Source organism: Eurosta solidaginis, chromosome 2, assembly GCF_040869045.1.
Source record: "Eurosta solidaginis isolate ZX-2024a chromosome 2, ASM4086904v1, whole genome shotgun sequence".
In the NCBI taxonomy this organism is placed as follows: Eukaryota; Metazoa; Arthropoda; class Insecta; order Diptera; family Tephritidae; genus Eurosta; species Eurosta solidaginis.
The window spans coordinates 56,754,099-56,781,466 of record NC_090320.1 but is presented as its reverse complement, the minus strand read 5'-3'; the positions used below and the strand labels follow the sequence as shown (position 1 = coordinate 56,781,466).

Here is a 27,368-nt window from a genome sequence, read left to right as displayed (position 1 = left end):
AACATTTTAAGTTAGAGTCGGATGCGATCACATTAAAAATGTCGAGAAGCGTCCATGAGCGGAAAAACGTCGATGCTTATACAAAAAAATAATTGCAAGGGTAACAATAATAACAATATTTTGTATTCAAATGAAAAATTCTCGTAACAAAGTTTCAAAATTTGTTCCAAACTCGCTGTGACGAACATAAATAGCTGATAAATGATAATTTTTGCATGCTAGGTTAGGGGCTTTTAGGCCGGTAAATAAAAGGCAAAAATTAAATTTTCTTTTACCCTCCTACGCGTTTCGACGATTTTCTGATTCGTCCTTTGCACACTTATTTTGGACTCGTTTCGGATTCTTAAATTATGAGCGCCGTGAGCATGTTTGCGGGGTAGCTTTGTTTGCGTAAATATGTGTACCCTATAAACATTCTCTTACAGTTTTGGAGTTCAATATGGGTCCGAAAAATATCAGCTTCAAAAATGCTATCACCTTAGAGCCATTTATGACCCAAATTTGATGAAATTATGAACAACCGAAAAATATTAAAATAAAAACACAGAAATTTTTCTGCGACAATTTATTCTAAATAAATAATAAATTCAAATAATACTTATTATTTCATTTCTATCTTATCCTCTTGGGACTTTTATCACAACAATTTTCTCCCCTATGTTTTTCGCTTCGGATATATGTCAAAAATTCTTCCTAAAAGCCTTGAAGTAGTGTCATAAAAATAATCAAAATTAGCAGTATATGACGCCAATAAGGCTCACATATGATATCGGAAGGAGGCATGTATAAGACTTATGTTAGAGGCAAAATATGAGCATATATCATTCGCTTCAGGCTCCTAAATGAGTTCATAACGAGTACAAACGATCCAAAGTTTGGACTCCTTTCAGACTAATTGTTGACTTCGAGTGTTTGCTGGGTTCTTTGTTTAAAATCAAAACGAACATCTTTTAATTTCAAATGACATATAAATTTAATGCTGAATTGTAATTCCAAGCAGCCTCGATCAATTGATTTTTAAATACCCAAAAAAGGCAAAAAAGGAATATTCCGGGTATTTTCCCATAAAAATGGTAAATACCCGTAGAATCCCAACTCTATTAATGAATTTTTAAAAGCCATATTTCCGCAAATAATAATTATATATTTATATATTAACACTTATTTAGGTACAATGATTTGCTGTTACCTGCTCTATAGTGGACAACAAAAAACAGCCGAAGATGCTTTAGAATGTTATGCTGAAAAACGCACAAAGGATCGCAAAGGTGTAACGATTCCATCGCAAAGGCGGTATGTTCAGTATTTTGCAAAACTAATACGATCTGGTATACCATATGAGAAACGTATCCTTCAAGTAAGTGAATTTATTTTCAATAACCTTTTTTTTAATCTGGTTTACCCCTGCTAATGTGACATTATACACTCATTCTTTTTCAGTTTTGTGAAATACGTTTTACTGAGGCTAATTTGTTGCATAGTCATGGTACAGTGCATTGCTCAATATCTCTGCTGGAAGACCATGGATCTACAGTGGTATGTTGCACTACACTAAAGATTTGTTGAAAATAATATTAAAAAGTAGACTTGTCCTCTATGTGTTCGGAATCAATACAAAAATTTAAAATTTTTCGTGTTTACTTTAAAAATATGTTTTTTTTTATCTTTTCTAGACCTTACTTGGGTTACCAATTGACTTTCGAAAGAGTTATACGCTGGACCTTAAAAATCATGCGCTATGTGTGGCTGGTGATATAAAAGTGGAATTGACACATAAGAAGAAATTATTCCATTTCTGGTTTAATACATATTTTGTGCGTGATGCTGCCGGTATGTCATTATAAAATAATTGCTTAATAAAATTTCATCCAAATTTATATTTTTCAGTTGTTGAAGAAGAAGGTGACGAGGCAAAACTTGTCTACACATTAAACAAATGTGAAATTGATGATGCGCATAAGGACAAAGAGCACAAATGTTTTGCCGAAGGCTTTAAGGTGTGTGCATTTATAATAATTATACTCAGCTGAGCAGGGCTCACAGAGTATATTAACTTTGTTTGCATAACGGTACCCCGTAACGGCATAAACTAATCGAGATAGATATAGACTATATATATCAAAATTATCTGGGCGAAAAAAGAATTTCATTTAGACATATCTGTCCGTCCGTCTGTCCGTAAACACGATAACTTGAGTAAATTTTGAGGTATCTTAATGAAATTTGGTATGTAGGTTCCTGGGCACTCATCTTAGATCGTCCACTTTTTCGATATCGAAAATTTCGAAAAACCGAAAAGGTGCGATAATTCATTACCAAAGACGGATAAAGTGATGGAACTTGGTAGGTGGATTGACCTTATGACGCAGAATAAAAATTAGTAAAATTTGGGCAATGGGCGGGGCACCGCTCACTTTTAAAAGAAGGTAATTTAAAAGTTTTGCAAGCTGTAATTTCGCAGTCGTTGAAGATATCATGATGAAATTTGGTATGAAAGTTACTCCTATTACTATATGTGCGCTAAATAAAAATTTGCAAAATCGGATGGCGAACACGCCCACGTTTGAAAAAAAACAAAATTTTAAAGTAAAATTTTGACAAAAAATTGACTATCTTTACAGTATATAAGTAAATTATGTTAACATTCAACTCCAGTAATGATATGGTGCAACAAAATGCAAAAATAAAAAAAAAATTTCAAAATGGGCGTGGCTCCGCCTTTTTTCATTTAATTTGTCTGGCATACTTTTAATGCCATAACTCGAACAAAAATTTACTAATCCTTGTGAAATTTGGTAAGGACATAGCTTCTATGCCGCTAGCTGTTTTCTGTGAAAACGAGCGAAATCGGTTGAAGCCACGCCCAGTTTTTAAACACAGTCGACAGTCTGTCCTTCCTCTTGGCCGTTAACACGATAACTTGAGCAAACATCGATATATCTTTACTAAACTTAATTAACATACTTATCTGAACTCACTTTACCTTGGTATTAAAAATGGGCGAAATCCGACTATGACCACGCCCACTTTTTCGATATCGAAAAATGAAAAAATGCCATAATTCTATACCACATACGAAAAAGGGGATGAAAAATCGTGATTGGATTGGGTTTTTGACGCAAAATATAACTTTGGAAAAAACTTTGTAAAATGGGTACCATATTAAGTAGAAGAAAATGAAAAAGCTCTGCAGGGCGAAATCAAAAGCCCTTGGAATTATGGCACGAATACTGTTCGTGGTATTACGTAAATAAATAAATTAGCGGTACCCGACAGATGATGTTCTGGCTATTTTCCCTTATGTCTCCAAAGTTCTCAGCTGAGTATGTAATGTTCGGTTACACCCGAACTTGGCCTTCCTTACTTGTTTTTTTGATAAATTTATTTGAAAAGGTTTTTAGTAGTTACTAGTGCCCAGCTCTTAAGCGCCAATTTAAACCTTTCCGCATAGCATTTCAAAGATTACTTAATAACGAAAACCCTCCTACTGAGTCTTCAATGATCTGGCGACAGACTATTTTGTTAAATCGAAGTTAGCGCATTTATGATACTCTTAAGAAGAAGCGTAAAAAATGACTTGAATATGATGAATTATTTCATACAATGCTTAGTGGGCTGCCTTTTTGGTCGAAGATGTGACATTTTCCTGCTCACTTTAACTTAGTAAACTACAACTGGAAGAAAGCTCCCGCCTAAGATAATGTCCTTTAACGTAATACTATTCACACATGCACGTATAAATTAATTAATTTCACATAATAAAGCAATATATATCTGCCTTTTACACACAGTTATAGAAGATATTAATTCTAATTCCTTAAGAGTGCTTGTTAGATATCTGCTAATGAATGATTTGATTTGAGCGTATGTATGTATATGCGCAAGATTTTGAATATTATACTTATTTCAATACCAACTGCAATTACTTAAAACTGTTGTGTTAAAAGTGCTTCGCCCACTCACAATTTGTCAACAACAACATTACTTAAAACTGGGTGTGAAAATGGGAAACGACGGGACATCTGCACAACTTGTAACTAAGATGCTTATCACCTGCGCTATTGAGGGTTCTTCAGCGGCATGCCATATGTCTGTTCTTTTATATTTCGACAGGGATTCCCATCTCAACAGACACAGTCTCTAATGTTAATGTCATTTTCGGTAGCAAGTTAGATAGCTTGTGAAATTTCGACTCGAGAAGAATATTAGGAAACTACGCTCGAAATTGAGTACAGCATCATAAGAGGAATTTAATTTACATTGAAATATCTGAACTAGAATTTTCTTGTTAAGAGAATAGGTCTTATTTTAATTGAGAACGTGTTTCATATAACGTTTAACATATATCTAGTAGTTATTTTGAATGAACAACTTTAAAATTCTTATCAGAGAAGAGTAGGACGATTTCAAGAGTAAGGGCTCATCAATCAGATGTTTGGTGGCATACCCAGGTTTCTGGGTATTCAACAGAAACTGTTTGTTCAGCATTTCATTTCTCTCCCTGATGGGGAGTACTCTCATTTCATTGTGTAAGTGGTGTTCTGGGGTCAGAAGAAAACCTCTCTGAAGTTGGCAAGTCAACTTTTACGTAGAAAAAAAAATTACGTATTGGGAAAATTGCCGTGAATTTGCCGTAAAAAATGTAACGGGTGGCACGCCATCTTCACGTAAAGTTCGCGTGAGTTAACGACGTTGACACATACACTACACAGATACATACATATATACATACATACCACACACAGACACATAATTATTGTTTACGAATTAAAATATCTGTAAACAGTAACACACTCTTTGTTTTAAAATATCTGTAAGCAATATCATACCCTTTGTCCCTTCAACTGATAATAAAGGACAAACAAAGAAACATATTCTTTGTTTGTCTCATAAGTAAGTAAAAAAGCATTATGATAACATTATACCTAACATGTAAACATCTTTCAAATAACAACTTTATCACCAAACAAACAATATTTAGAAATAGTATAAATAGATGTAAGCATAAAAATGTAAATCAGTTCGGGAAATAAACGAATTCAAAAAGGAGCTCCGCTCAGGAAAATATTTATTTCTCCACGGGGACACTTAACTGGGGGCTCAACCGGGATGACAATACGTTTTGCCATCTAAAAACTAAATCCTTGAAATAAAGGAAAATAAAAAAATCCACGGTCTTGAAGAAGACTAAAACGGTTTCTGAAAAATTGAAACAAAAATTATAAAAGTGAAGCCTATCCATACCAGAAAAAACTGGAGGACTTTAAAGCCTTACGGCTAGGTAAAAAACAACGTATCTACGACAGTCATCGGAATATAGAATCCGAGATGGAGGCCGAAATAGCAGCCCTGAAAGCCCAAATAACTGCATTAACAATAAACGTGCAACAGATCGAAACCACCAGAAGAGAATCATTTCAACAATTAACTCCGGTAACAACATAAAGAGGTCCGTTTGGCATTAACAGACCCTAAGGATATTGACCTGGAGTTATTTAAAGCGCTAACAAAATTTGATGGCGATAAAACGCAATACCGCTCCTGGAGAAACCAAGCCTTGACTTATGGAGTTCATTAAACAGTTTATGCAACACCCTCGTTATTACTCGGCATTGGGACTAGTACGCACGAAGATTATTGTGTCGGAAGCTGATATACTAACAAAGCACAATACCAAATTAAATTTCTACTCCATAATCAACCGACTAGACTATACGTATGCAGATCAGCGTCCGTTATATGTCCTACTAGACGATATGAAGAGAATAGTTCAAGGAAGACGTACATTGTCCGAATTCCACAGTGAGGTCAGCAAGGCATTAAGTTTAGCCTTGTCTAAAATCAAGATGTCTGCCAGCCAAAACAATGCAGCAATGTTAGAATATGCTAACGAAGAAGCTGTGCGTACCTTTATACTAGGACTAAACAGCACATACACTAGCGGGACATTATACAGCAATAACCCAAAAGATTTGGAGACAGCCTTCGCCATTGCATGTACAATATATCACGACAATGTTAATCAACAATTTGATGTACAGCCGCAGTGATCAAATCCAGCACGTCATCATTATTCCGAAAATCGTCCAACACCACTATACGAAGGCAGACAAAATCGATATAACCCAGGGATACAGGTATATGGGCATAATCAGCGATTCCAGCACCAGCAGCTGCCGCAGAGACCAGTCCCCATGGAAGTCAACAACTCAAGAGAATTCGTTCGGACTACACAGAATGGTAAATATAATAACCCATTTAAGAGAGAAAGAGTGTCATCAAACCAAAATATAAATCCTCAAAAATTACAGAGGATAAATAATACAGTCGAAGAAGAAATTAGAGTAGAAAATCTAGACAATTTTGAGGACAAATTTGAAACAGGAAGCACTTATTTAGGCGTGTAAAAGGTTTGCCATGTATTGTAACAAAATGCGGAATGACTGGCAAACCAGTAACAGTTTTAGTAAATACAGGAGCCACAAATAATTATATTAGTTTCAATTGTGATATAGGGAAATCTGTCCAAATTAAGCCAACGTACACAAAAACATTGCATGGAAACTCAGTAATAAACTCAAAAAAAGTTATTACACTATTCGGACACCACTTATATTTCTATGAAATTGATGAACTAAATGACTACGATATGATTTTAGGTGAACAGGGATTACGTGTAATAAAAGCAGAAGTAAATTTGTTTGATTATAGCCTGAAATATAAAAAGAAGGTTGAGGAACAAAAAATTAATTACACCTTAGATGATGAGAGATGTAATAAGGAAATTTGTGAAATTATGCAAAGAAATGATTATATAAGTGAATCTTTAGCATTCACAACAACAATTCAAGCTTCAATTAGAACTCAGTCGGACGACCCCATATGGACTAAACAATACCCTTATCCTATGGCAGACCGTGAGTTTGTGAAAAGTGAAATAAATAAATTACTTAAAGAAGGAATTATTCAACCAAGCAAAAGCCCGTATAATTCTCCTATATGGACTGTTCCTAAAAAGGGCACCGATGACCAAGGCAGACCCAAGAGACGGATGGTTGTTGATTTCCAGAAAATAAATTCCCATACAATTACAGATAGGTACCCGATACCCGATGTAAACATGACTATACAAAATCTAGGGAAAGCAAAAATATTTTCAATAATAGATTTAGAATCAGGATTCCACCAAATCCTCATTAAAGAGAAAGATAGAGAAAAGACAGCATTTTCAGTAAATGGTGCAAAATATGAATTTGTTAGGATGCCTTTTGGTTTAAAAAATGCACCGGCAATATTTCAACGATGCGTTGACGATATTTTGCGCGAATATGTTAGAAAATTTGCATATGTTTATATTGACGACGTACTAATATATTCTTTCCCAACCGAAGAACATATTGAACATATCCAAACTATAATCAATGCACTCCATAATGCCAACATGAAGATCTCGAACGAAAAATCGCATTTTTTCAAAGATTCCGTTGAATACTTAGGACACATCATTAAACACAATAGAGTGACTGTAGACCCAAATAAAATCGAAACAATAAAGAAGTTCACCGAACCAAAAACTTTAAAAGAATTGAGGTCATTTTTAGGACTAGCTAGTTACTATAGGAAATTTATTAAAAACTTCGCAAAAATAACAAAACCCTTGACAATACATCTCAGAGGAGGACAAGGTATGGTAAAAAAGAATAAAAGCGCAAAAATAGAAATAAAGTTAGACGAAGCTGCAATCGAAAAAATCAAAGTAGAATTACAAGCACAGGTAGAATTGTATCAACCAGATTTTTCAAAACCTTTTGAACTCACGACTGACGCAAGTAATTTCGCTATAGGAGCTGTACTTGCCCTAGAAAATCTATCGCTTTTATTTCCAGAATTCTTAGCGATACCGAACAAAGTTATAGTACCAATGAAAAAGAACTTTTAGCTATGGTATGGGCACTACAAAAATTGCGAAACTACTTATACGGAGTAGCCGATTTGACAATTTATACAGACTACCAATCATTAATTTATTCTATATCGGAAAAAAATCCAAATAACAAACTAAAAAGATGGAAAAATTTAATAGAGGAATACGGAGCAGAATTAGTTTACAAACCTGGTCATCAAAATGTTGTAGCAGATGCGTTTTCTCGACAACAAATAAATACGGATTGCTCAGCCCATTCCGCACAAAGCTCCCCATGAAAAGTTAAAATTAATGAGACGAAAGGTTTCAGCTTCAATGTCTGACAATAATTGATTTTATTAAAGAAATTCTTTTCTCTTTTATACATAATTTCTTAACACACATAATTTCTCTAACATTCATAATTATTCTAATACTAACAAACTAAAAATATGTACATTTGTAATAATAGTATGCAAGTCAGCAGATTACTATTTATGTAAACCATGTAAAATGTATGTGTATGAACATTTGGGTGATTCACATTAACAAAGTAAACAATGTAAATTAGTTGTGTGTGAATATTTTGGTGACAAACTAGCATTGACGATCGGCAAGTGTATTGACCGGGGTGAGTGACTGAGCAAAAATGTTAAGGTGTGAACTGACGGAATTCAATTGATGTTGGCTTACCGCTGTGTTGGGTCAATGTAATTTATGCCGCATAATATTGTAATATGATTATGCTATGACTGCGTGTGGTCGGTTCATAAAAATGCATTGGCATAGAAGTTCATGATGCATAATGCCGCAAATGTATTGCATAGGTGGGCATGACGCATAATGCTACAACCAACAGAAATAATGAAAAAAGTGAAACAGCCATACAACTCATTCAAAAACCAAAAATTATTATAAAAACTAATGAAGAGAAAGAAACCGTATCTCAGACAATATTTGCCGACCATTTTAGACACACGATATATTACAGTGATCCACAAATTTTATACACTAAGTTGAAAGAGGTTGTCAGACTTAACGTTACAAACGCTTTAAGAGTAGAAAATGAAGAAATATTTCACTTTGGAAAAGATATTATTCGTGCATTTCCAAATTGTACGTTTGTACAAGCACAAACACTCCTTACTGATATTACGAATATCGATAGACAAAAAGAGATTATTATTCAAACTCACAAAAGATCTCATAGAAATTACAAAAGCAACGCTCAAGAGATACTTTTTAACTACTACTGGCCAAACCTAAAAAAAATGTGCAGTACGGAGACAAATGCATGCGAAATATGCCTTGTACATAAATATGAAAGTCAGCCGAACAGACCTATAGGAAAAACACCAATACCAACAAAAGTAGGGGAATACATACAAATGGACATATTTCATATGAACAACAATATGTATCTCAGTTCAATAGATAGATACTCGAAATACTGTTGCATTCGGAAACTAGAAAATAAATAACATTGCCACGAGTATATTGAGGAAGTTCTCACACAAGTCTACTCCAGCGCACATTATCTTATGACTGATAACGAGAGCATATTCAAAGGAAATATGGCAAAATCAGTTTACAGTCGACTACAAATAACGCACTCCGTCACGCCTGTGCACCATTCAACATCAAACGCTCAAGTTGAACGAGTACATAGCACTCTTATCGAACTCTGTCAAACTTTAGCTGCAGAGAATAAGACAGATCCCGCTGACGAATTATACAACGCAGTTCGCCAATACAACAAAACTATTCACTCAAGTACAGGACATAAACCTGAGGACGTGTTTTTTAATCGCGAAAAATATCCTGATATTCGTAAAACACTTTAACAGAAGCAGCACCAGTTTTTAAGGTACCATAATAAAAATCGAAAGATTATCAACTACAAAGAAGGCGATACGATTTACAGCAGGACAGATCGAAGAAATAAAACCTCGGCAAAATACATCAAACATCAAGTCAAAGAAGATCGAGGTGACAAGATTCTGACAGTAAAAGGGAAAATTATTCACAAAGACAATATCAGGAAGCAAGCAACATGAAAGCTACTGGATGTTATGGTCCACTTAGGAGCTTTACCCTTTGAACGTACTAGTTGGCTAGTGATAGGTGAAAAGGTCAGGATTCACCTCACTCACGTCTGGCTGGGGTGGTTAAAACGATTTTTTTTTCTTTCATACTATTGGCATCGCCAAAAATTCCAATTACATTGACGATTTTTCAATATCACATGGCTCAATTGTGTAGGTGGCTCATCTCATCAGCTGACTTGGGTTTCTGTCATTGTGCTAGCATAGAGATTGTCAAAAGGAGATGGCAAACGCGAAATTTAACCAACACATTGGGAATTATTTACTGACGTGGGGATCGAATTTTATCTAATTTAGCGCATAATTTCTCACAACATACAAGAGTTGCAAGTTGTACGCCTTCGCTACATTGTTCTCGCCAAACATCAGCACGAAGATGCTGAAAGTCTGAACACGATATGTGTTAACGCTGTAGAGATAAACCAACCAGATTGTCACCACATAAAATAATGGCGACCACAGTAGATGAAGCGATATAACTTCGACTTTCCAATTATGCAGTCGCTAAAATGGAATGGATTTTTTTTTCTTGGATGCGATGACGGCCCGGTGGCCATCTTGCGAAGATTATTAAGTAAATTGCAAGCGTGGTTGTCGGACAGACGTGCGAGTGTGGCGGCAGTCGAGAAAATTGGCTGATAAAACCAGCGAGTGCTGGAATTTTGTGCTTGGGTTTTCCCTAATATTGCCGATATAAAAGGAGACTTTTAGCTTGCTTCCACAACAAGAAGTGGATGCATTTTTACAAAACCCAAAAAAATTATGCACGCGGCATAAACGAGATCAAAGTGAGAGAGAAACGTGTGGTTTAGCCTTAACTAAGTGAAAAATGAAACGTATAGTGCGATGACGGGGCTAAAAATAACATATAATCAGAATTGAAAGGAGTTTGTCTACAACAAAATACCTACAAGTGTAGCTGAAGCTAATCTTTTAATGGTAAAAAAATTATACCACCAGTAAAAGGGGGTGCAAGATCGTTGGGAAAAGGGCAATAACGTGAAAATAAAACATCGTGCTATTGGGCCGTACTAAACCTGCCACAGCCGAGATAATTCACTCCAGACTCCACAGCTGGAGTGTTGTACATCCAAACACTTATTTTACACAAACCTTCGTACATACTGGCGTCATAGCTGCATTGATATACAAAATTTATATATACAGACATAAGCACGTACTGTAATATCATTTGTTAATCACAAACTACAAATTTTGGGAATGCTTATTGCCTCTGGAGCACATAAAACAAGCTGATCGTTTGCACGCTCATACTGTTAAGAATATAAATTATATATATTGCTCCGGAAAGTGTATACAATTTTATGTTGATATCATCAAAAGGTAAACCCAGAAAACGGTCGGTACGTAGTAAAACATACATTGCGCCGTTGGCATCCATCGGCAATCCGAATTCATACAATAACGTCGGTATTCTGTAAAACGCATATTAGCAATGATAATAGCGATTGAGTAGGCAGCCCGATGATGCAACTGCTCTGAAGATTAACCTTAAATTGTAAAGAGAAAACGACCTGTGATAGGTTGCTTATACGGTACGCTGCCGCCGCGGAGCCAAAACCGCACGCCATAACCACCACCAGCCAACGCCAACACGGCTAGACCGAGCGCGCTATCACCACTATCAGCGCAATCACCACTATCGTGCAACAACCACCAACACGGCTAGACCGAGCGCAATAACCACCAATACGGCAAGCCCGAGCGCCACAACCACCACCACCAGCCACCACCAACACGGCTAGACCGAGCGCCACAACCACCAACAGTACCAACACCGCGCGCCACAACCACCAACAGCGACAACTTAACCAGCAACAACAACATCACGCTGACAGGGGCCCACGGTACGGCCACTTGTCGGCTATGTAAGTACCAGCCACCGGGTGAGTCGCCGCCAAGTAGTTATTAGCATACACAGCAGACATTTGACATAACTAAAAATATATCTATATTTTTTAAATTAAAATAAACCGAAAAAGGAAGTTAGGAGTAGACCACTAGGATGTATAAGTGTACCTAAGCATTTAAATAAAATTGTTTTTTTGTTTGAATTTTTGTATTTAAGGCGGGGTTTTTTTTCCTTTTTCGAATTTATTTGCATATATGTAAAGATAGTACATACATATAAATTTGATGCACATTGGCGCGCGTGGATTCATTCAGTGCACTACAGCCTAGCTCCACTGGAGCTCAGTTGCAGTTGATTTTAGTATTTAGATGCAATTTTTTTTTTGCATTATCCCACTTACTAGGATAGATAAAAATTTGAATTTTGTTTTTCTCAAGGCATAAGCCTTCGATAAATAATACCGATGTGTATACATTTAGATCTAATTAGTTAAAAAAACTTCTAAGTAAAACTTAGAGATTTTTATAAAGCCCGGTGAAACTATTTCAAAAGGGATCGATTTTTTTCCTCACTTCCGAGGATGGTTTTAAGATAGTTGCGAAGATTTACTTTGGTTTCCAGACACCTTTTTTTTACCGTCGAATTTTGTTGGATGTTTTGAAGTTTTGTTAGAAAAAAAAGGGGGAATCAATGCTCGTTTTGAAATCCTTCGATAAGTTAAATTGGCAAAACTCAGAAACTTTGTGACTTTTCCAAGTAAAACTGCGAGATTTTCGTAAACAATTTTCGAACAAGAGTTTTTTTTTCTTTCCAACAACGGTTTTTGGGAATGTTTCGAAATCTAGCGATTTGTCAAGACTTCAATGTTCTTAAAGCTTGGCTGTAAAAGATCAGTGCGAATTTTTAAATATATCGATAAGCTAATTTCGCAAAAATCAAAACTTCATGACTTTTTAAGTAAAACTGCGAGATTTTCGTAAATATTATTTTTCAACATTAGTTTTTTCGGTAATGGTTTCGAAATGGTTTTGAAAGTTTTTTTTTTAACTTTTAATGAAGCTTTTTGAACACTTTCGAACTTTTAACGAAAATAAGTGAATGGAGATAATAACATAAAAACATTTGTTATTAATTTTCGATGCTATTTTCGTGCTCACCGCTGTAAACAATTCAAACATTTTTTCTATTCAATTTATTGAACTCATGTTAGATTCTTGAAATAACACCATTTAAAATATACATAAATGTATGTATATGCAAAATCGTAGGAAGGAAAATACATAAAATTATATGAACTTCCTTTAATTTTTTTGCAATACATTTATTCCTTATATACTATGTACGTATATAACGCCTAGGGCGTATTCGTTTAAATATATGTAGGACTCAATCGAACTAAATCCTTACCAAATTGATGCTTTCGAAGTTGGAACGGTTGACTTTACCTTTTTTGTCGTAATAAAAACACTTGCACGGTTTACCTTTTAGGTTAAACAAAAATTATGCTTTATTTTAACAAAATACTTTTGTAAAACGCCCGACGTATTTAGAGGACAAAAATTAAGTGGCCTGATAAAAGTACTGTTCATATTTCACGAAGGTTACAGTATAAAAGAATTTGGTTACCGCTAGGTCTATATGCTATTGCTATGTACTGGAAAAAGTTAATTGAAAAGGTGACTATGTAAACAAGTTTAAGAAAAGAGAGTTAAATTTGCAATACAAAGCGAGTATGTAAAAATGTTTGTAAAGAATATGCAGAGCTGTTATGCTGACTATTAGGGTACTCCACATTACTTCCCTCCTAGACGAAAGTTACATGTACCGACTGGGGAATTTCACTTGTCGACCACTTTGTGTGAATTTCGCCACGCTTTGTTTTCGTTTTTATCTGGCTGAGGGTTTCGGATAGAGCTATGCGTAGGCGTCTTTGATACCTTTATTTCCGGGGTTAGTTGTGGCCCTCTGAGTGTTGACGGAGATTGATAATCGGAGCTTGCTAAAAATGCGGGTTTTAGTCTATCGATGCTTATGTTGCGTGGTTGCCCTCGAATGAGCACTGTAAAATATTTCGGAGTTTTATGCGTTACTGCGAACGGTCCGTCGTACGAATTAGTTAGTGCGGGTCGCACGGAATCGTTTCTTATAAAAACGTGTGTTGCGGTTTGTAACTTTTGTGACACAAACGTAGTAGGAGGCGAATGGTGGGCAGTGTCACTAGCACGAAGCTTTTCCATTAACTTACGAAATTCTGCTACCGTGTCACTGATTACATCTGTTGGCCTAGTTGGGTGGAAAAATTCTCCAGGAAATTTTAACGTCGTACCGTAGACCAGTTCCGCTGGGGATGCGCCGATATCCGGTTTGAATACCACTCTAAGTCCAAGCAAAATCGTAGGCAGATAGTGCGTCCATTTGCTGGAGCCTTGGCAAAGGATTGCTGATTTCAGGCAACGGTGCCAGCGTTCGACTATGCCGTTGGATTGGGGGTGATACGACGTAGTACGCAAATGAGTTGCTCCCAATGATGAAATAAGCTCCTGAAATAAGCTCCTGAAATATTGCGGATTCAAATTGTCGCCCACGATCCGACGTTATGCGCTCGGGGACCCCAAATCTCGATATCCAAACGCTTATTAACGCCTTGACGACGGTCTCGGCGGTCATATCAGGAATGGGGACCGCTTCCGGCCATCGTGTAAAACGATCGATAATAGTGAGGCAGTAACGCTGTCCTTCGCATAAGGGAAATGGTCTGACTACATCGATATTGATGTGCGTAAATCTACCTTGAGGTGTAGCATATCTAACCAGTGGGGATTTCGTGTGACGATGGGTCTTTGATCGCTGGCATGCTTCACATCTTTTGACGAAATCTGTACCGCCCTTTTTTATGCCTTTCCAAACGAATCGAGCTGTAACCAGCTTCGTAGTGGCGCGCACTCCAGGATGTGCCAGGCTGTGCATTTTAGACAATATCTGGTTTCGAAATTCCTTTGGAATGTATGGACGAATATTTGGCGTAGACGTATCGCAGATTAATTGAACGTTCGTTCCTGTAGGAATAAACGGTTTTAATGATAAAGAAAATTTAGCGTTTCTACCTGATGCCAAAAACGTTTGCAACTCGGGGTCGGTTTGCTGTGCCTGTGCTATGGCGTTATAATCGGTTACTTCGCCCAGTGACTGAATTCGAGATAATAGATCTGCCGTGATGTTAGCTTCCCCCGATATATGTCTTATATCTGTCGTAAACTGCCCTATGTAGTCAAGTTTTTGTCTGAATGCGAAGACAAGAGGGCGATGATCCGTAAATATATGACAGCGTCGTCCCTCTATCATGTAGCGAAAGTGTGACACAGCTTGATACATTGCGGTTAGTTCCCGATCGTACGTACTGTACTTGCGCTGTGCTGGTGTTAGCTTTTTGGAATAAAATGCTAGGGGTTGGAACTTGCAGTCAATTATTTGGTGTAAAGCAGCTCCTACAGCGAAATCAGAGGCGTCGGTATGCAGTGACAATTCCGCGTTTCCTGATGGGTGAAACAATAGCGTCGCGTTTGCGAGTTCTTCTTTACAACGTGTAAACGCATCCTCGGCTTCAGCATTCCAAACGAGGGCCGTCATATCGTTTTTTCTTATTTCCTCGAACGAGTTGCTGTAATTTATAAAAATTGATCATTGCTATAAAGCGTTTCAGATTCTTGGCGATAGTCGGTTTGGGAAAGTCTACCAGCGATGCAACTTTTTCTGGTAGCGGTTTGATTCCAGTGGAATTAACTAAGTGACCTAGAAACTTTATTTCCGGTTTCCCGAAAACGCATTTGGAAATATTTATGGTCAAATTATTTTCCTGTAGTCGCTGGAAAAGTAATCTTAAATGTGCTGATGCTGTTCTATCGACTCTGACGCCACACATATATCGTCGATATATGGAAAGACAAAATCCAAACCGCGCAGGACCTCATCGATTGGACGCTGAAATGTTTGTGTCGCGTTACACAGCCCGAATGTCATAAATTGAAACTCATACAAACCGAAGGGCGTTGTTATTGCGGTCTTCTGCACGTCGGCAGCGTGGATTGGCACCTGGTGGAATGCCTTTTTGAGATCGATCTTTGAAAACAACGATTTTTCGAAAAAAAGATTGGCAAAGGAGCGTTTGAGCATTTAGAGCCCTATAGTCTCAGCATGGTCTCCAGGACCCATCACCTTTCCTAACCATATGGAGTGGGCTGGACCAACTACTGTTTGATGAGCGGCACACTCCCGCCTTGAGCAAAAATTCGAACTCGGATTTTGCGGCTTCTAATTTTTCGGGCGGAAGACGGCTACAGAACACTGGATGTCCCGTCGTTTGAATTCGATGAAAAACCGTTGATTTAGATTTTGCCATCTAGCGCCAATTTCGTGATGCTTGGAAATTCGTTTAAAATTTTATTGAAAACCCCCTCGATCGAAAATGTCTTTAATTCTAACACATTGTATTTTACTGTTGGCGATTAATTCGTAGCTAAGGTCGTGGTATTGTCGATCAGTTTACTTCGACGCATGTCTATGAGGAGATCGTAAAATTTTATAAAATCCGCGCCTATGATAGGTTCAATGACATCTGCGATTATAAATGACCAGACAAAATCGCGCCGGAGACCTAGGTCAAGTTTTAGTTTCATCTTACCTAAGACTTTGATAGCAGCACCGTCATACGGTTGCGATGTCAGCGGAAGGATCGATACGTCGGCCCCCGTATCGATAAGAAATGTCGTTTTTGAAGATAATATTTCACTTGAAGGCGGCAGCGTGATTATCTAGTCATTGTTCGCCCTTATTTGTCGTCACTGCAGCTGTGCGATGTCTATAGCGGCACGGGCTGCGGCACTTACGAGTGTTTGTGCCGTACTTTTTGTGGTACCAGCACTGGGTACTAGCTGATGAATCCGGATTGCCTGTTTCTGGTCGATTTGTGCTTCGATGTCGAAATTTACTTGCTGATCTCTGCCGAGTGCGTGAACGTGAGCGTATAGAGAATCTATCGAGATGCTTGCCGAGGTCTTTTACGGTTGAGCAGAGCTGATTTATTTCACTCGCAACTCCTGATTCCACTCGATGAACGTGGTGCGGTGTAACTGCGTCCATGATCGAGTCCGCAATCTTTGTAAATTCCGCAGCAGTACCCGCGGATGCAGCAACGACGGGTTGCGCAAATTCTGGGAGACGTTTAGTCCACAGGCCTTTTAAGGCGGCTTCTCATAATGTATTTCCGGCGACGCGTTTCATTTCGAAATATAGTTCGGAAGGTTTTTTTATCACCGAGTGGAAGTTCGCATAGAAGTCGGTTCAGGCGCCTTTGTTCGCTATCGGCGAAATGCTCTATTATTTTAGTCTTGACGTACTCAAATCTATCCTGTAGTGGCATAGCTGCGATCACCTCGGATAGTTGACCAATTACCGTGGGATCGAGTGCGGCGAACACGGTGCCGCCTTCTGTTTGTCGGAGGTGATTCCCGACGCAGTGAACCAAACGTCCATTGACGTGAACCAAGCTTCAATATTATTACTGGAAATGGCAGGGATTGGTAGCCGGGCGTAAACTGCAGCAGCTTGTCTTTCGACTAGCGGTGTTGTGTGGATGGAATTGTTGGAGTTCTGTGGTGGCGTGTTAGCCGTTGGTGCCGAAGAAATTCCGCTATCGTTTGGCATCCTTGTGCTTTATGCTAGATTCGCTTACTAGTATGTGTTCGAAATCGTTGCAACGACACTTTTTGCGGGGTCACCACTTGTAGGATTCAATCGAACTAAATCCTTACCATCCTTGATGCTTTCGAAGTTGGAACGGTTGACTTTACCTTTTTTGCCGTAATAAAAACACTTGCACGGTTTACCTTTTAGGTTAAACAAAAATTATGCTTTATTTTAACAAAATACTTTTGTAAAACGTCCGACGTTTTTAGAGGACAAAAATTAAGTGGCCTGAGAAAAGTACTTTTCATATTTCACGAAGGTTACAGTATAAAAAAATTTGGTTACCGCTAGGTCTATATGCTATTGCTATGTACTGGAAAAAGTTAATTGAAAAGGTGACTATGTAAACAAGTTTAAGAAAAGAGAGTTAAATTTGCAATACAAAGCGAGTATGTAAAAATGTTTGTAAAGAATATGCAGAGCTGTTATGCTGACTATTAGGGTACTCCACATATACTTAGATTGTAAGGAAAGGCACTCTTGAAAGGCTTGAACTATTGCCATTGACGGCCAATAAGCATTGAACTTTTTGCACCCTCAGTTCATGATTATCGAAACGTTAATATTTACGGCAAACCCTATTTGAAAATTTCGGATTATTAAATTTAACATCAAATGAATAAAATTAAGGATTTGATACAAAATGCATAATCATGATAAATGGTTTGAATATATGTGTATATTAGAGACTATACATGCCAATCTGTATGTTATATATACATATTAATTAAAGGTGTCCAACCATTTGCAGTTGCCTTTATCGAAAATTAATACATTTATACATACATAGATATACAAGTAAACATACTACATATTTTAGATAATTTAGAAAAGTTCAGTCTGTACCTTTACGATGGTATGAGGCCCATTCTGAACTGCATACACGCTTTTAATATAGTTTTTATACTCAGCTGAGCAGAGCTCACAGAGTATATTAACTTTGTTCGCATAACGGTAATCCGTAACGGCATAAACTAATCGAGATAGATATAGACTTCTATATATCAAAATGATCTGGGCGAAACAAGAAATTGATTTAGCCATGTCCGTCCGTCCGTCCGTCCGTAAACACGATAACTTGAGTAAATTTTGAGGTATCTTGATGAAATTTGGTATGTAGGTTCCTGGGCGCTCATCTCAGATCGCTATTTAAAATGAACGAAATCGAACTACAACCACGCCCACTTTTTCGATATCGAAAATTTCGAAAACCCGAAAAAGTGCGATAATTCATTACCAAAGACGGCTAAAGCGATGAAACTTGGTAGGTGCGTTCACCTTATGACGCAAAATTGAAAATTAGTAAAATTTTGGACAATGAGCGTGGCACCGCCCACTTTTAAAAGAAGGTAATTTAAAAGTTTTGCAAGCTGTAATTTCGCAGTCGTTGAAGATATCATGATGAAATTTGGCAGGCACGTTACTCCTATTACTATATGTATGCTAAATAAAAATTAGCAAAATCTGACGAACACGCCCACTTTAAAAAAAATTTTTTTTTTAATTCAAATTTTAACAACAAATTTAATATCTTTACAGTATATAAGTAAATTATGTCAACATTCAACTCCAGTAATGATATGGTGCAACAAAATACAAAAATAAAAGAAAATTTCAAAATGGTCGTGGCTCCACCCTTTTTCATTTAATTCGTCTACAATACTTTTAATGCCATAAGTCGAACACAAATTTACCAATCCTTGTGAATTTTGGTAGGGGCATAGATTCTATGACGATAACTGTTTTCCGTGAAAATGGGCGAAATCGGTTTAAGCCACGCACAGTTTTTATACTCAGTCAACCGTCTGTCCTTCCGCTCGGCCGTTAACACGTTATCTTGAGAAAAATTCGATATGTCTTTACTAAACTTAGTTCACGTACTTACCTGAACTCACTTTATCTTGGTATAAAAAATGGCCGAAATCCGACTATGACCACGCCCACTTTCTCGATATCGAAATTACAAAAAATGAAAAAATGCCATAATTCTATACCAAATATGAAGAAACATGGTAATTGGATTGGTTTATTGACGCAAATAAAACTTTAGAAAAAATGGGATTGACACTTACCATATTAAGTAGAAGAAAATGAAAAAGTTCTGCAGGGCGAAATCGAAAGCACTTGGAATCTTGGCAGGAATACTGTTCGTGGTATTACATATAAACATAAATTAGCGGTACCCGACAGATGATGTTCTGAGTCACCCTGGTCCACATTTGGCATTCAAATATACAACTAAGGGCCACTCCCTTTTAAAACCCTCATTAATACCTTTAATTTGATACCCATATCGTACAAACATTCTAGAGTCACCCTGGTCCACCCTTATGGCGATATCTCAAAAAGGCGTCCACCTATAGAACTAAGGCCCACTACATTTTAAATAATCATTAACACCTTTCATTTGATACTCATATCGTACAAACGCATTCTATTCACCCCTGGTCCACCTTTATGGCGATATCTCGAAGAGGCGTCCACCTATAGAACTAAGGCCCACTCCCTTTTAAAATACTCATTAACACCTTTCATTGATACCCATATCGTACAAACACATTCTAGAGTCACCCCAGGTCCATCTTTATGGCGATATCTCGAAAAGGCGTCCACCTATACCACTAAGGCCCACTCCCTTTTAAATACTCTTTAATACCTTCCATTTGAAACCCATGCCATACAAACAGATTCCAGGGTTACCCTAGGTTCATTTTGCTAAATGGTAATTTTCCCTTATTTTGTCTCAAAAGCTCGCTGAGTATGTAATGTTCGGTTACACCCGAACTTAGCCTTCCTTACTTGTTATTATATAACGACCTTAGGTGATATACACAAGGCGTATAAAAGAATTAAATGAAATAACTAAACGCTTTGAAAACCTACAAATAATTTGTTTGTCCAGATGCAGGTAAAATGCATTGAACATTCTCAAGAATACTGTAGAAGTTTGATAACAATTGCAATTGTTTGAAAGCATAGTATCTTTATCGCTAAATCTGCGAAAACAAAAGCTGTTTCTTATTAAAAGCTTAGAATTTTGCTTTAACTTTTCCCTTTTACAAAAAAATTAGTATGTAGAAATATAAGAATTGCTTCCATGAGCTGTAGGGTTATATTAATTAAACAAAACAAACAAAAATTGTATCATTTGGGTTTTTTTTTTTGTTTTTTGAAATGAACTATAAATAAAAAGTTTGTAAAATGGGAATGCTGATGTCTAGATTTATTTAGAAGGCACTTAGGTAATCCGGTAAGGGGCCACCGAAAAATCTGATGCGTCAGTGGCCATGGGTTTGAGGGTGGGTTATGCACCGGGCGTCGCAACACACCCGCGGCGCCCCCTATGTATATTCGGCCTTTTTATATTTATTTTTAGCCGTTTTAGTTTTTTTTTGTTTCAGCAAGTTAGTAACCGGTCATTGCCGGTTCGGTTAATTTTTTTGCGTAAAATTTTTTTTTGATCCGGTGCTACCGGATGTTGGTTTTACTCCATTTGAGCGTTTTGAATTAATTCTGTGCTTTTTTACAAGTTGCTTTGAATAGACATGATAGGAATTTTTCTGTTTATGGCGCAGGACAGCACAGTGCACCACAATATCATGCCGACTGCCTTCCTTGCTGCTCCATTGAAAATGCGTTTACCATAACATGGATTTATATTATTACTTATTCTTTCATCTTGTTCTTCCGACAAAATAAAAGACTTAAAAGGGGAAAAAATTGTGCTTGTAGGATCAGACACGGTGTATATGTTTGACAACACAGCTTACCTGTATGACATAGCAAACTTATCTAATATATTAGCCCCATACATTATGTCATCACACTATAAAATACAGGAATCACAAAAAGAGTAAATACTTATAAACAGAATAGAAACTTTAAAAACACAATTAGTATCACCAGAATATCGTTCTAAGAGAGCTCTTAATTTTTTGGGCTCGGTACTTAAATTTGTAACAGGGACACCAGATCACGATGACTTAATAGAAACTAAAACAGGATTAAACCAATTGATTGAAAATAATAATGAACAACGTAAAATAAATTCACAATTGGAAAAGATCCTTGAAACTCTTGATCCTAAATATGTTACAGAGGAACTAATTATGACAGAAGTCCTGAAAGAATTGGAAAGTATTACGAATACAATAAATTTTGCTAAGGTAGGAAATTTTTATTCAGGAACGTTAAATTTGAAAGAAATAAATGAAGTAATCAACAACGAAATATATAATATTCCTGTAATTAATATTCTAGAATATTCTGTGTGCATGTTTAAAACCGCAATAATAACCATATACAAATATCCCATAATTTCAAATAAATGTCAATTGTATCAGGTGATTCCTTTAGCATTTAAATACGGAAAATATGAATTAAAACAAAAAGTTTCAAAATGTAATAACGAATTTATTAATGTATCAAAATGTAAAAATTACTTAGGCATTAGTATTTGTAAACAAGAATTAAAGGATAACTGCACAATTCCACTGTTATCAAATCAACAAGCTCAATGTAACATAATACAAGAAAATAATATTCCAATACAAATTTTAGACCACGGCAATATTGTAATAACTAATGAACATACTTGGAATGGTTTAAAAGTAAACGGGCACAATTTAGTACAGTTTAAGATTTCTACAAGTATAGATAATAAAACATATGTGAACCATCAAGAAGAAATTAAAAATGTTATTCACGCACATAATAATGAACAAGTAGATTTCTTGAAAATACTAGCATCAAACTCGAATTATAAATTTAATAATATCCAACAATTATATAAATATATTATACCTATAGAAGAGCATCCATTAAAATTTACACTGTATATTATTTTATTCATAATAACGTTTACCTTAACAATTTACTTATACATTAAATTAAGCGAATATCAACGAAACCAACGAGAGGAAAAGAGACGCTTAATATTCCAGAGAGCATATGAAGCCGAACTCCTCCGACTACAGAAGATCTGAAATGGGGACATTTCATTTTAAACACCGGGGAGAGTTAACGACGTTGACACATACACTACACAGATACATATATACATACTAGGATTGCCAGATTTATATTTCGGGTTCCCGGGACAAACCTCAAATTTGAACCAAATTCCTGGGAATTTTAAAAATTTCCCGGGACATTTGAAAAATAAGAAACACCTACATATTTGTATGGGTTGCTTATTTCGGCGAAATAATTTTTTGTTTTATCTTTATTTATATTTTTCGCTCTTTTGTCCCTACTAAAATTATCTTGTCATAATTTCTGTTTAGTCGATCATACATATCCATATGTGTAAGTCGTATCTTTGCTACGGAAATGTATGCTTAAAAATGTTAATTGTTTTCTTTTCGTAGATTCTTGATGATGACTTTAGGTTGAAGTCGAAATATCGAACAATTAAATATATTTTGAATGCTACTAAAAAGGAAGTTTTATTCAATAATCTGGCCTAAAGCTCAATTAAAATTATCAAATTATATTAAACAAGGCTATTAAATTTACCAATAAAATGAAATAATTTTCAGATAGAATTAAACTTTTTAAACTCATTTATTTATAACAAACAGGCTAATAATTAATACATCTAATGTGTTTAATGCGAATTCAATATTCTATGGATTCATTTTGCTAACGTTATTTTAAAACACAACACTTCCCCATGCAAAATGAATGTTTAGGTGTGCGATATGTCAAATATTGACAATATTCAGAACCACAGTAGGGATGAATTTTTATTCTTTCCAGAGTTGCATGAAATATGCTAATAACCTGAATACAATCAAAGCCGCAAATATGGCCATGTTTCGTAGCAGATTATAATTTGTTAATTTTGATTTTGTGAAAATGCCGGGACATAGCATTTCTCGGCGGGACACTTTAAAATTTGCGCAACGCTAATACATACATACCACACACAGACACATAATTATTGTTTACGAATTAAAATATCTGTAAACAATAACACACTCTTTGTTTTAAAATATCTGTAAGCAATAACATACCCTTTGTCCCTTCAACTGATAATAAAGGACAAACAAAGAAACATATTCTTTGTTTGTCTCATAAGTAAGTAACAAAGCATTATGATAACATTATAAACATGTAAACATCTTTCGAATAACAACTTTATCACCAAACAAACAATATTTAGAAATAGTATAAATAGATTGTTGGAAAAAAATCAATACTATATGTTTGATAGCAATTTTTATTTAAATTATTTTAGCGCTTCAAAAAATTATCGTTTAAACAAGAAAATTTTCCCAATGAATTAAAAATCAAAGCTATGAAATATAAAAATTACAGTTTAAACAGCAAGTATCTGTAACAGCAAGTGTCTGTAACATCCTCTCCCCCGTTAAAATTTCACGGATTTTAACCAGCCACATCTAACTTTGCTAATTTCATTTAACCAACCTTCAGTTGTTCTCCAGACTTCTTGTAATATAATCTTAAGATAAATAACGTAGTGTGAGAGGAAACCTAGAGGATCGAATAAAGACACCAGAGTACGTAAGACATCTGTCTTTGTCGGTTTTTTATGCCCATTGAGAATATACTCATCCACTCGATACAATGTTAAGCAATAAGTGAATACATCACTCTCAGTAGACCACCTCATACCCAGGATTTTTTCGTTTCCCATTTCAGATGACGGATCCTTGATGGGTACAGGAGTTTCTTCTTCTATCTCTCCAATACTTTTTAATATAGCTCTAGAGTTGGAATAACCGCCTTCTTTATGGATAAATCTAACTTGCTTTGCTAACCGAATCGCATCTTCCTCAGTATCCGCGCCGTCTAATAAATCATCTACATAATGATGGTGCATGATCGAGTCTGCGGCTCTCGGAAACTCTAATGCGTTTTTATTTTTAACATATTGTGCTGATGTTGGAGAGCAGGCTGCGCCAAACGTCATAACTTGCATTACATATACGTCAGGCTTTCTTTGAACCTCGTTGTTTCTCCAAATGAATCGTTGTGCATTTTGGTCAGATTTTAGAACACGCACCTGGTGAAACATTTCTTTTATGTCAGCACTTATGACGAATTTAAAAGTTCGAAAACAGAAAAGTACAGATAAGAGCGGAGTCAACAAGTCTGGACCCTTAAGCAGCATGGAATTCAGAGAAGTTCCACGAACTTTAGCAGCTGCATCCCAAACAAGTCGAACTTTCCCAGGTTTGTTCGGATTAATTACTGTGAAAATAGGCAGACACCATATAATTCCACTATTTTCAAAAACTTCATCTGGAGAAAGTTTTCGGGCATATCCCTTTTCAACTAAAGAAAGTATTTGCTGATTTATTTATAATAGGTATATGCTCCGGACCAGACTTTCTCTCTAGACAAGTTAAGCGTTTCAAAGCCGCAGGATAACTGTTTGGAACTGTAGGTATATTATCTCGCCATAAAAAACCTGTCTCAAAACGATTTCCTATTCTCCTTGTCGTTGATTGTAAAATTTTATTTGCACGTTCATCTTCGGGTGACTTGAGATCGACTGTTTTGCTATATTTTCGAGTGAAAGGTAACTGGAAACAATTTCATGTAACCTTTTTAACTCGGATTCACAATCGCATTCTTCGGTTTTATGGAAACCCATGGTGTTGTTTGTGGTTTCATTTCCTCCATGAATTACCCAACCAAGTCGAGTTTTAGATGCAAACGGCTCATATGGAAATCCTTCCCTAGTCTTCAAACTGTTGCATAAATATCCATTGTTGAGCCCAATAAGAATTTGTGGCACGGCATTTTCGTAAAACTCCAAAAGTATATCCGTCAAATGGAAATAGCATGACAAATCTTCCTTTGTGACACTTTTTACTGGAAGTGCTAAGTTTTTGACAGTGTGGGCGTTTAAAATATAATACTTCTTGGCATTCGGATGTCGCTGTGAAATTTGCAGGTTTACTAATTTAGAACCATCTTCATTGCGTGTAGTATCCGATGTCCATTTCAGGCACAAATTTTTCGGTTCCCCTTTAAGATCTAATTTTTCGCATACATTTCTCTCCAGGAGAGTAACGTTAGATCCATCGTCTAGAAAGGCAAAAGTATCAACCTTTCGGTTGATATTATATAGTGTAACCGGAACTATTTTAAAATATGTTTTATTTCTACTTAACTGATTGGAATGAGCGGTAACAACTATAGATTTGGGTGCAAAATTATGCAGGAGTTTGTGGTGCCTTGCTTCGCAGCCATTAATACTGCATTTTATCTCAGAGCAGCGAAAATTTCCATGCTTCTGCAAACAAATTCTACACAACTTCTTCTGCTTCACCTGGTCCCACCTCTCTGAAAGCGTCATTGCGTTGCGTTCCCATTACAAATACTGCAGGTTAGCTTCAAATTCTCCCTTTCGTGGGTATGCAGACTTCCGCTAACTTTAAAAATACCTGGACTAACTTTAACAACAGCTTCCGAGACGTCTAGTAGCCATTTTGAGAATGAACAAATATCGGCTTCTTCGTTTAAACTGTACAATGCCCAATTCATTTTTATTTGAGGAGGCAGCTTATCAACCATCTCCTGAAGTAGTAGGGGATTTTTCATGTGGGACTCTAATCCAGATGCTTCAATTGTTGAACACAGGTTTTGGACAGTAACTGCGTAAGATACAAGCGTGTCTAGTTTGTCAGCTCTTGGTGGTACTTCGGACCGAAGTTTACTCAACAAATCGTAGATGATAATTTCCGAGCGACCAAACATCATTTTCAAAGTTCATATTACCTCAGCGACATTTTTTGGGATTAAAAGAAGAGAGCTTACCACTTCCAACGCTTTTCCTTTGAGACATTTCTGGAGTCGTAAAAGATTTTCAGCATCACTAAAATTACATAACTTATTGCTTTCTTGATACGAGCTATAGAAAAGCGGTCATTCTTCCGGGTTTCCTGTGAAGATTGGAAGCTCCTTTGCAAAGCTTTGGCGTATTGCAAGTTGTACATTGGTAAAAGGTTGGAGTGGCTGTGGTGCTTCTTTCTGAGGTTGAACTTGCGCAACCCATGCCTTTGTTCTCGATGCGGGTTCACTGCAGCTGCCTTTTCCTTCTGAAACTTCAACTTCTGTTAGCAATTGCATTCTCTTCTCGTGATACTGTTTTTCACGTTCCGAGCGCTCTAACTCCAAGCATTGTAGCTCTAAATTTATTTTCCGTCGATTCGAACTTGATTTTGAGTTCGCTACAGCCGTTTTTGTTGTCCTTACACTTCGGGCTGACCTTACTTCCTCACTCTCCCTGCATTTAATGCACTTCCAAGGATGGGTTTCGACTTCAGAAGTCACTCCGGCGCAGTTGTAGTGATTCCAGGCATCACATACGTCGCATTGGACCATCTCGTCAGTATCGCCATGATTGCAAAGAGTACAGCTTTGGCCATTTGTTTTCGGAGGTGTACAAAACATTTTTAAGATTCACAATTTGCGCGGCGTATATTGAAATTAATAAAACGATATAATTAATAATATATAATTTTTTGAAGAAGGTTGGGAAAAAATCAATACTATATGTTTGATAGCAATTTTTATTTAAATTATTTTAGCGCTTCAAAAAATTATCGTTTAAACAAGAAAATTTTCCCAATGAATTAAAAATCAAAGGCAAAACTGCTTTCTCAATATTATTGACATGGATTGCTATGAAATATAAAAATTACAGTTTGAACAGCAAGTATCTGTAACAGCAAGTGTCTGTAACATAGATGTAAGCATAAAAATTTAA

The 27,368-nt window shown here is 36.4% G+C and overlaps 1 protein-coding gene across 13 annotated transcripts in view; it reads left to right on the top strand.

The window, feature by feature from the left end:
* Positions 1-27,368, top strand: part of Pten (phosphatase and tensin-like protein) — a 141,604-nt gene that overhangs the window by 92,977 nt on the left and 21,259 nt on the right. For all 13 annotated transcript variants that reach the window (XR_010949477.1, XM_067765412.1, XM_067765408.1 and 10 more), the window contains 4 exons: positions 1,170-1,357; positions 1,441-1,536; positions 1,674-1,830; positions 1,888-1,997. Coding sequence is in view for 12 of the 13 variants with exons in the window: in XM_067765412.1 (XP_067621513.1) it covers positions 1,170-1,357; positions 1,441-1,536; positions 1,674-1,830; positions 1,888-1,997 (551 nt within the window). In the remaining variant the exon portion in view is untranslated. The remainder of the gene's footprint in view (positions 1-1,169; positions 1,358-1,440; positions 1,537-1,673; positions 1,831-1,887; positions 1,998-27,368) is intronic.